Below are 10,924 nucleotides of genomic sequence, written 5' to 3'. Positions count from 1 at the left end.
CCCACAGCTCCATTTTGTGCCCTGGCCCATGAGCTAAGAATGAATTTTAAGTCTTTAAAGGGCTATAAAAACAAAACCAAAACAAAGAAGAATGTGTGTCAGACACCGTATGCCCGTATGAGGCTTGCAAAGCCTAAAATATTTGCATTTACTATCTGGCCCTTTACGGAGAAATTTGCTGACCCACAGTTGGTGAGGAGACGGAGTCTTCAATATGTATATACCTATTCTGGGCCAGGTGAGAGATTAAACTAGAAGAGTCAAGAGAAGCTCAGGAGGGGGAGGCACAGAACAGGGAGGGGAGGCAGACAGCAAGGGCCCTGAGAGAAAAGTGGGTGCTCCCCAGGGGCTGGCTAGCTTGCTCTCTGGGGTGCCCCTCAATCCCCAATGGCCTACTGACTCCTCCCCCTCCTCTCTCACTGCCTTGAGTCTCTCAGCCTAGTCTGACCTGTCCAGGCCTTTCTATAAAAGGTCACCCAGCGTCCCAAAGTCCAAGAGAGGCCTCTCCAGGTTTTTTGAAGACCTTTCCTCTGTGGACTGGCCTGGGGGCAGGGAATGAGACTCAGGTGGAGAAGTTTAGCAAAGGCCTAGGACGGCAGGCTGTCTGTCTCTTTAAATCTCAGGTAATTTGGGAGGAGGGAGGGAGTGTCTGCAGGGCTCCACTCACTCCCAGGAGGAGCTCCTGACAGAGAAGCCCAGCGGAGGGAGTCTCACTTCTGCCAAGTACAACAAACTCGGAGCCCTCACCGGTCTGGCTGGTGTGCCTCAGGGAGACTCCTGCCGGGACCAGGGAGCTAGGAGACGGACCTCTACAGGGAGAGGGCAGGCCAGCCCCAGAGGGCACCCATGCGGCCCCAAGGCTGAGTCCTGTCAGGGTCTGGCCTTGGCCTCAGACCCCCAAGGAGCCGGCCCTACACTCCATGGGGTTGCCGCTCCCCAAGGAAAAGGGACTCATTTTCTGCCTGTGGAGAAAGTTCTGTAGACTGTTCCAGAGACAGGAGCCCTGGGCTCAAAGCCAAGACGAGCAGTACCTGCTGCAGCAGAAGAGGTAAGCGTCAATCTGTTCCTCCTGCTCCCCTAGGCGCTCCTCACCTCTCCCCTCCCTCTGCCTCCCCCCTCCCCCCCACCATATTTTTGCACCTTTGTCTGGACAGACTGTGCTTCCAGTCCTGGCTCCTTGGGGGCATTTGTCTCAAGAGTCTTGGCCTGTGGGGCTAGCTCCCCAGGATGCCAGGTGGAAGAGGAGGGGGCTGGCATGGACACAGGTGTTCACCATCTTTAAGATCCAATTAAATTATGCAAGCCTCTTCTGAGTACCTCCCTAAGGGCCAGGCACCTTGCTGGGCCTCAGAAGGATTATGGCATCATTGAACCTCCACCAGAAGGGTGCTGGCGGGTCAAGACAATGCCTTATATCTCTGTTCCCTGCCCCTGGAACAATCTGTCTGGCAGAAACACATAGGGCATGTATGTACCTATACGGGAATGAATAAATGAATGATGAATGAATGGAGCAAAGAGGAATGCAGACACTGGTAACCGCCGCAAAAGAAGACAAACTGATAATGGTTAGCATTCCTGTGCATTTATCGCATCAGCCATTGACCAAGGCCCTGCTGTATGCCCACACTGGGGATGGGGGTGGGGTGGGTATGAAGACGAACCAAGCTGGGACCAGCCCTGGAATTTATTACATTCTACCAGGGGGAGAGGGGCATGGGTGACTGGCCAAAATACCAGATGTGCTTATGACCAATGCTCATCCACTCTCTCCTCTAGGTTGAGGAATTTAAGAGGCTCTAGAGTTGGAGCCTTAAGGAAGTATCACTTGTTGCTACTAGCCTCTGAAAACTTTCCTGATCTCATTTAATGCTCCCCTACCCTGATGGCAGCTTAGAGTTGGGAGCTGGAGATGAGGGAAGATGAGGAAGCTTGAGGTGTCCCTGAGTGTGGTCTCCTCTCCAAGGTCTCTGTGGTGGTGGCACGCTAGAAGGAAGTCCTCCTGTTGGGTCTTTCCCTGGCCTCTAAGAAGGCAGATAATGTATCTATTCATAGGGCAAAGCCTAAAGGTTTTGTGTCTGAGGCTCTTCCTCTATCTCCATAATTAGGGGCCTGCTTGAGCCTGACCTGGAGGCTAGAGGCCGCCTGGAGCCCCCATAGTTTCTTCTTCTGCTCAAGGATTCTGGACTGGGGGTGTGCTCCTTTTTTCAGTTTTGGCTTCCTGTCTCTCTCACTAGCCACCCACCTCTCTCCCCCCAGGCCTGGGAGAGTGGGGCTGAGTACGTGCTTGGCCGATGACATCTTGAGGCAACAGAATGGTATCGTTGTTGCAGAATAGGCCATCACTGGTTCCACTCACCCCTTCCCACTCAGGACCCCAGGGCTGGGGGAGCCAGGCACAGAGCACAAAAAGGCCTAGGGCTTGGAAGGTGTGGCAGAGGTTCCCTATGTGACATGAGGCAGAGAGAGTGAAAGACGCAGCTGAGCTGGAAGTGGGCTGCCTCCGCTTGTTTTTTCTGACCCTATTTTTTCTTAAGACCTTCTGGTGGTTCTCTTGTACCTTGGGCTAAGAAAGCCTGATGTTACCACTTTGAGGGATTCTTCCTCCATTCCTGATCTCCCCACCTGATTCTATAGTTTCTTGGCTCTCTTCTTTCCAGACACCAGGAGCCTAGAGTATTGATTCCCCTCTGGGTGTGTACACCCTGGAAGGACACTGAAGTTGCTGGGAAAGGGAGTGTCCTAGGCTGTACAGTAAACCAGGCTAAGGGAAGACTTGAGGACAACTAGATAAATATGAGATGACCACATATGTGAGGACAATATGGCCAGGTGAGGAGGTGAGCTGATGGAAGAAAGCAGCCACCTCTCTTATGTCGTATAATCCCCAAACCAGCCTTGGAAGATAGGGCCTGTTATCCCCCTGTGAAGGAGACAGGCCCAGAGTGAGCAAGTAGTGAAGTCAGGATTTGTACCAAGGGCTTAGAGGGGGACTCTGGGTGGGGTTGAGAGGTTTCCAGGAGGTAGAGCATGGCCTAATAAGGGAAGGCTTTATGGTCTCTCAGGATGATCAGGAACCCAACGTTCCTCTCTCACTAGTAGACTTGTCTCGGGTCTCAGTCACGCTGCCCCTCTGCTTGAATTCACATCATTGCGATCCAAGCTGAACTTGCACCTTTCTCCCATTTCTTCTGCATCATTTCTCCCTGGGCCTTGAATTGTCTTATTTCCTGAGATTCAATATATTAAACATTTATTGAGCATAAAGCACTATGCTAGGTTTGCAGAAAATTAACATGATACATTCCCTGCTCTCAAGGAGCTCACATTCTCATGGGCAAAATTTCCCAATATGCATCTACTTGGGTTAACAGTGAGCTTGATGAGTGTCCTAAGAAGGATGTAAACACGTGTCATGAGAGCATAGAGGAGGACACCGTAGTATCTGATTTCAGCTGGTGTGGGGTGGGCTGGGCAGCTTTCATAGGCTGCCTAACCTGACCCTCACACCTGACCCCCTTGCTGCACGTTCTCCCTCCCACTAATTGGCAGGGAGGCAGTGAACCCTGGAGATTCTCCTCTGTTTAGACAGATACCTGTATAAATATACGTGAGCTGACGAGTCTGTGGACTTCCTTTCTCAGTAAGTACACACACACATGCTTACTTGCAGCAATTAGAAAGGCAACCCAACTCCAAGTCTGGAAATAGCCACTTTCCCCGGAACTTGGGCTTCCTCATCCCATCGCCAAGAACCTGAGCTGGAAGGAGGTGGCCCACATGTGGCCAGTGCGTGCCTCTTTCCCACACATGACTGCTCTTTCCTTCATCTATGGTCACTGCTCCAGGCTGGCTGAGAAAAATCAAGAGCCATAAAACTAGAAGAACCACATAATTTAGCGGTGAGAGCCTGAGTCTAGGTTCTTGGCCAAGCATTCTGCCTTTAACTCTGTGATCTTCTGGCAGTGATTTGGCTATGCTGCCTCAGTTTCCTTTTCTGAAAAATGAGAGAATTACTTAGCCTGTGTTACAGGGCTGTAAGGAGAAAAAGTCATAATAAGTGAGATGCTGCCTTGGAAGCTGAAAAGCACGTTTAACAGATGGGATTTATTGTGATGAAAAGAGTTCGAGGGGTTGTGAGCTTACCCCTATCAGAACTGTATCCACCTGGGACACTCGTACTCTGAGCTACAGATTGCCTGTGCCCTCCTTTCCCAATTGGCACACTTGCCTGAGACGTGCTTGTGGAGAAACCAGCGGGATCCATGCGTGTGGATACAGTCCCCTGTGCCTCCCGTAACCCCTCTTCAACCCTGATTAACATAGAGGACAGGGACAGAGGAATGGCCAGTGGGAAACTAGTCCAACTCTGCCTCAGACTTGTATGGACACGTCACCTCGGGACTCCAGTCCTCTTTTCCATCTGTTACGTGAACAGAGTAGATGAATTATCTAGAGACTGTCTAGCTCTAAAATTCTGATTTGAATTCTCCTGCAGACACTCTTGATCTTGTCTTGTTTCCCCAGTAACCAAATACAAAACTTCACTCACACACGGCGTACACACAGATGCAGACACACAGAGGTGTGCACATCAGCAAGAATGGAGAAGAGGAGGACAGGGTGGCAGGAACAGGGAGAGACACGTGGGAGATCCTCACTTGGTGGCCCAGAGGGAACCCGGACAGGGAGATCAATGATGTGTTGACTATGCAAAAAATGTGCTAGGTTTTAGGCCAGGAATCCTAGAGTAGGGTTTCCACCAGTCTAATATTGAACTAGACGGTTGGATTTTATAATTGTCCAACAAAATAAAACTTTCTAAATCCTGAAAACACCTTTCATATTATTATAATTTCAGAGTGGATCTATAATTTCTTTTGTCTACTTAATCAGTGGGTGCTTAAAAGGCTTCACCTTTTTATTTCTCTCTCAGTTAAGTATTTAATGATTTGAAAGAAAACATGTATAGAGGATTTCTCATTTTTTTAATGTGAAAAAATCCTTTTTAAAAAAAATAATTATGAAGAATTATACTTCTAAGTCAGAATTTCTCTACCTTGTCACTATGGACATGTTGGGCAGGATAATTCTTACGGAGGCTGCCCTGTGTAAGATACGTCACAGCATCCCTGCCTTCTACCCACTAGATGCCAGTAGCACACCCTCTCCAAGTCATGACAACCAAAAATGTCTCCAGATATTGCCAAATTCCTTGGGGAGGGGGCAGGGGATCACCCTTGGTGGAAAACCACTGCCCTAAGCCACTGTTTGTAAACAAGAGTTTCTGGTAGTTATGTTAAGTATTCTACCAAATAAAGTGAAATTTTCTCCTGAAGGGAGCGAGCAGAATTTAACCATTCAAATTGGAAGATATTTTATCAGTATCTCCCCCTCTTCCTGCACTAGGGAGGGGTCCAGCAGAAACCTGGTGAAGATGTATAAGTTTTGTTCCAGATTTAAATGTCTGTGCTGAGTTGTTATGGAAGAAACTATTTGTGCCTCAGGACAAGAATCGTTGCATGGGTCTGCTCTTATGCATCTCCTCTCTTTTCTATGGGGCCCAAGGGCAGTCAGGTGTTTTGGGGAGTCTGCCTTACTGCCAAGAACTGTGAGCGAGGGCTTTCTCTGCTGTCCCCTTGTGGCCCTATGATTCTATTGCAAGTAATGGCTTTGGTCAATGACCGGATCCTCTCAGAACCATTCATACACTGCCCTCCTTTCTGCCGGGTTCTGGAGTTTGCCACCCAGAGGAGGCCAGTTCTCTATAAACCTTGCTGGGTTGGGTCATAAGCTGGTTCTTTGCCTGGAGTGTGGTCTGATTGGGGTTGCCAGATAAAATACAGGACACTGAGTTAAATTTGAATTTCAGAGAAACAATGAATAAATTATTAGTATAAATATGTCTCAAATATTGCATGAGACATACTTATATAGTGAGCACACCTATAGTCTAGACAGAAGTCGAATTACAATGTTATACACCTCAAGCTTATATAATGGATAAACCAATGTTACCTCAATTAAAAAAAGGAAAAAAAGTGCTTTATTAAAAAAATAATTTCTTGCACATCTAAAATTCAAATCTAACTGAGCATCTTGCATTTTTATTTGGTAAATCTGGCAAGCCCAGGTTGGACAGTGGCTTCTTGTGCTTCCCAGGCCCAACAGGGCATTCAGCAGAAGCAAGAAAAGGAACACATAGGAATGGAAGTTCGTGGGGGACATTTATGGGCTTCAGAGGTATGCCCAAATGGATATCGTTGGGCCTGACACTGACTAGCCTTCCCATTCATATCTTAGGAAGCTGGGAGATATGACAAATCTGAAACTTGGGTAAGGACCCCCCTTGGATCCACTAACCTTTCACACACTTAGTCAAAATGGGGCACAAAACTAGAAGGTAACTGGAGAAGAGACGGGAAAGGATGCAAAGATAAGCAAGTGGCTGATCTCTGCCACTAAGAAAGAGAAGCCGTTTGGGCAAATGCTTAGAAAGGTGGTGGTGGTGAAGGGGGTGTAGAAAACTTGTTTTGCAGCTGTGTTTGCATACCAAGCATACTATTTCTTACGTAGATGATATGTTTGCCTAAGGTTGGCTTAGGAGGTGGCCAGTGGGGCCAAACTACCTTCTGGCTCTGCTATAGATTCATCCGTTCCACAGACTGTGGTGATGGGTATCTACCACAGGCTGGGCATGTTCCTAGGCATCGGGAGCACAGACTAGACAATGAACAGGGTGGGTGGGGAGCTGGATTCCAGTGGAGGGAGAGTTATGGTGCAGGCATTGGGAGAATGGTGTGCTCTGGGGAGGTGAGGCGGAAATGCCGGGTGTAAGGATTGAGTGGGAGGAGGAGAGCATGGAAAAGTAGTTGCACAAGACTGTAAAGGACCTCTGGGTGCCTTCTCCTTGGGCATTTTAGGACCCACCGGACTTTTGTAAGCTGTGATTGCATTTGCCATCTAGAAAGAGTATCTTGGCAGCATCGAGAAGGATGAAATGAGGTGTCAAGAAACTAATTAGAATATTTTGCTAATCCTGAGCTAGAGAGTGAGGACATGAATTAATGAGAGTCAGTAGGGAAGAGGAGGTGGGGATTGAATGGAGAGAGCACTCTACATGTTGAACTGGCAGGGCCTGGAGGCTGCCTATGTGGCATAGGCAGGGCTGGGGCCAACTCTCATGGAGGTGTGAGTCTCCTGCTCATTCCTTCTCTCCTGATTGCCCCCACTTTTGGAGTTGATTTCCTGCCACTTCAGTATTTCAGTGTGTGAGCTCCTGTCTGTGTCTTTTTGTATGCCACATATTTGGCCATCTACTGATAAATAGTATTATTTCATTTGCTTCCATAGAAAGGCCAAATGGCTCTGGGCTCAGAGAGAAAATTGAGTAAAAGGGGCCCATGTGTCTTAGTTGGAGTAAGTTATGATTTAAAAAAAGGTTTCTGGGCTGGCCCAGTGACGTAGTGGTTAAGTTCATGCGCTCTGCTTCAGTGGCCCAGGGTTCGCGGGTTCAAATCCCAGGCACAGACTGATGCACCGTTCATCAAGTCATGCTGTGGCGGTGTCCCATGTACAAAATGGAGGAAGATGGGAACTGATATGAGCTGAGGGCCAATTTTCCTCAGCAAAAAAAAAAAAAAAGGAAAATTGGCAAGATTAGCTCAGGGCCAGTCATCCTCACCAAAAAAAAAAAAAAAAGGTTTTTAGTTCACTGTAAGAATAAAACTCAAGAGAGGATTTGGGGACCAAATCATCAGAGAAGAAGATTTTTGCCTAGGACAAGTAATTAAGAAGCAGATAGGAAGTAGGATGAGACAATCTGATTTAGGGGCCAGGAAAAAAAAGAATCCACTGTTGCTTTTTTGATTGAGCCCTGAAGATGCTATTGTAGAGAGGGAAGTACCAGGATCAAAGGGCTTTGCTGAGAAGGTCTAGGAAGGAGGGCATCATGCAACAGGAGAAAATCTGCTAGCCTCTACATGTTGACTTCCCCCACAAATATGAGGCAGGAATTCCCTGTATCCCTAGTCCATGAAAACAATGCTAATCTTGGAGGGTAATCTCAGGGCACTTAGTGAAGCTAAAGCAGGGTTGCTCCAGAAGTCAATGGGTCAGGAAGTGAATGAATGTTTAAGTAAAACTCCTCCCCTCCATACCTGATATGCACAGATAACACATTCACAACATTCTGGCCCCAGCACCCAGGGGATAGGAAACCAGTCACTGAGGCTCTCCCACTCAAGCTGAAAGGGGAAAAGTTGGTTTGGGTTAACTAACTGGTTGGGAAAAAAGAGATCAGGCAACCATTTGCACCCCAATGGCCTCACTTCTCTGGATCAGGGACCTTGGTCTTCATTGCCACTAAGGTACATACGTTTGTATATGATGCACCAAAGCCATTGTCCCTTGTTCCACAATTGGGCATGCTCACTGTTGCCACCTTTCTGATCCCATTCCTTGTAGGATCTGGGAGTATCCTCTCCTTCTAGCTGCCAAAGAGAATGATGTGCAGGCTCTCAACAAGCTGCTCAAGAATGATGCCTGTGAGGTGCACCAGAGAGGTAAGGAGCAGAGCCCTCAGCACAGCTCTCCTCCTGGGTCAGCCCCATGCACATGGCTCCCCAGGAAAGCCCAGGACCGTCTGTGGTGGGCCCTCACGTCTCTATTGTCCCCATTCCACTACCCCATAGAAGCCATCTGACTTCTTTCTGTCAATACCAGGAGCCATGGGGGAGACAGCGCTGCACATAGCTGCCCTCTCTGACAACTTGGAGGCTGCCATTGTGCTGATGGAGGCTGCCCCAGACCTGGTCTTTGAGCCCATGACATCTGAGCTCTTTGAAGGTGAGGACCTAAGGGGCCTGGGATGGAGGGAAGGGGTGACCTATAGGATATTTCAGGTCAGTTTCTGTGGTGGATTATTTGGAGAAACCAAAGAGGGAATCTGAGCCCCCTACTCTTTATTCCCTTCTTCATCTCCCTTCTTCCTTGTTGACCTCACTGCACATCATTAGAGCACCTGACCTCTGAAATGGAAAGGCCCAGAGAGTGGGAAGAGATGGGCAACACCTGGATCCCCTGGGAACCCTGCCAGGTCCAGGCTCCCCATCCTCCCCCACCCCCAGGCTGCCCTGGTGAAGAGGACCATGTGTAGATATGGGAGGGACCCACTGCAGGATCCTGAGGACAGACCCGTGACTGAGGACTCTCTCTGGGCCAGGTCAAACTGCACTGCATGTAGCCATCATGAACCAGAACGTGAACTTGGTGAGAGCCCTGCTTGCCCACGGGGCCAGTGTCTCTGCCAGGGCTACAGGCACAGCTTTCCACCACAGCCCGCACAACCTCATCTACTTTGGTGAGAGCCATGGCCAGTGCTGGGAGGAAGGGGAGGTGGAGAAGTGGGCAGGAGCAGAGGGAGGGTGGGTTGAGGAGCGCTCCATTCTGGGGAAGCTGGGAGGGGTCAGCCCATTCTCCCCACTGCCCTCTGCACCATCGCTGCCTCTGGTTCTGCTGACAAATGTCCCCAAGCCCAGATCTGAGAGGGGGGAAGGAGGCAGTCATCTGGGGAGACTGCCCATCCCATCCTGCACTCCTGCTATGGTTCTTCTGTGTCCCCAGGGGAGCACCCTTTGTCCTTTGCTGCCTGCATGGGCAGTGAGGAGATTGTGCGGCTGCTCATTGAGCATGGAGCTGACATCCGGGCCCAGGACTCCCTGGGTAAGAGTTGGGGTGGGGAGGGGAGCTGGGGTGCTGGGGGTGTGAGGAGGAGGGGTGACCACGGGGAACATCAGGGACTTGCTCCAGTGGTCATGTGACACCCATGTCCTCCCCCAGGAAACACAGTGTTGCACATCCTCGTCCTCCAGCCCAACAAAACCTTTGCCTGCCAGATGTACAACCTGCTGCTGTCCTATGATAGGTGCGGGGACCACCTGCAGTCCCTGGACCTTGTGCCCAATCACCAGGGTCTCACCCCCTTCAAGCTGGCCGGAGTGGAGGGCAACACTGTGGTGAGGGACACTCCCCAAACCCACATGTCCTTCTAAAGACCTTCATCCTACACTTCTGGCCCTTTGAGGAAATAGATGTGAACACTCACTCCTGACGCTCACGTCCAGTTTTGAGCTCAGATTGGAATTTCTTTCTCAGCCCCTGTCTCTCTTGTCCTCTAGCCCCTTTCTTGCCCACTTTCTCTCCCCTGAGGTGTTGGGGGCTTATAGAGTCTGGATGCCACCCTGGGGTGGAGCAGCCCTCCAGCCTTTCCCCAAGCTCTAGAGGGAGTTATGGGGGAAGAAGAGGACCCTAGGAGGTCAGTGTGAAGATGGCTTCTTCTGCCCAAAAGGCTATGGTCATTGAGTGAAGAGCAACCACCCTTTCCAGTGGTGCTATCCTCCTGGACAAGCTTCCCACTCACACTCTGACAGTCCCCTCTGCTTGCCCCTCCTCATGCATCTCCGTCTCTCTTAGATGTTCCAACACCTGATACAGAAGCGGAAGCATATCCAGTGGACATGTGGGCCACTGACCTCCACTCTCTACGACATCACGGAGATTGACTCCTCGGGGGAAGAGCAATCTCTGCTTGAACTTATTATCACCACCCACAAGCGGGAGGTATGGGGTCTTCAGGTCAGAGAGTAGCTGGGGAGGGAATTCAGGGTCTCCGAGCTGCTTGCTCTATTCTCTTTCTGCTGCAGGCTCGCCAGATCCTGGACCAGACACCGGTGAAGGAGCTGGTGAGCCTCAAGTGGAGAACATATGGGCAGCGGTACTTCTGCATGCTGGGTGCCATTTACCTGCTGTACATGATCTGCTTCACTATTTGCTGCATCTACCGCCCCCTCAAGCCCAGGACGAGTAATATCACCAACTCCCGGGACATAACCATCCTAGAGCCGAAGCTGCTTCAGGTGAAATC

General features: G+C 49.8%; 1 protein-coding gene across 1 annotated transcript in view; it reads left to right on the top strand.

Annotated features, from left to right (window-relative positions):
* Positions 1–717: 717 nt before the first annotated feature.
* Positions 718–10,924, top strand: part of TRPV6 (transient receptor potential cation channel subfamily V member 6) — a 14,598-nt gene continuing 4,391 nt past the window's right edge. Inside the window, exons 1-8 of the mRNA XM_004430677.3 lie at positions 718–1,048; positions 8,467–8,564; positions 8,725–8,847; positions 9,224–9,361; positions 9,625–9,723; positions 9,841–10,016; positions 10,474–10,620; positions 10,704–10,916. Of these exons, the coding sequence (XP_004430734.1) occupies positions 921–1,048; positions 8,467–8,564; positions 8,725–8,847; positions 9,224–9,361; positions 9,625–9,723; positions 9,841–10,016; positions 10,474–10,620; positions 10,704–10,916 (1,122 nt within the window). The 5' untranslated portion in view covers positions 718–920. The remainder of the gene's footprint in view (positions 1,049–8,466; positions 8,565–8,724; positions 8,848–9,223; positions 9,362–9,624; positions 9,724–9,840; positions 10,017–10,473; positions 10,621–10,703; positions 10,917–10,924) is intronic.

Source organism: Ceratotherium simum, chromosome 1, assembly GCF_057802395.1.
Source record: "Ceratotherium simum simum isolate JZ-2026a chromosome 1, ASM5780239v1, whole genome shotgun sequence".
Taxonomy (NCBI): Eukaryota; Metazoa; Chordata; class Mammalia; order Perissodactyla; family Rhinocerotidae; genus Ceratotherium; species Ceratotherium simum.
Note: the sequence above shows the minus strand (reverse complement) of the source record. Positions and strands in the feature narration are given on the sequence as shown.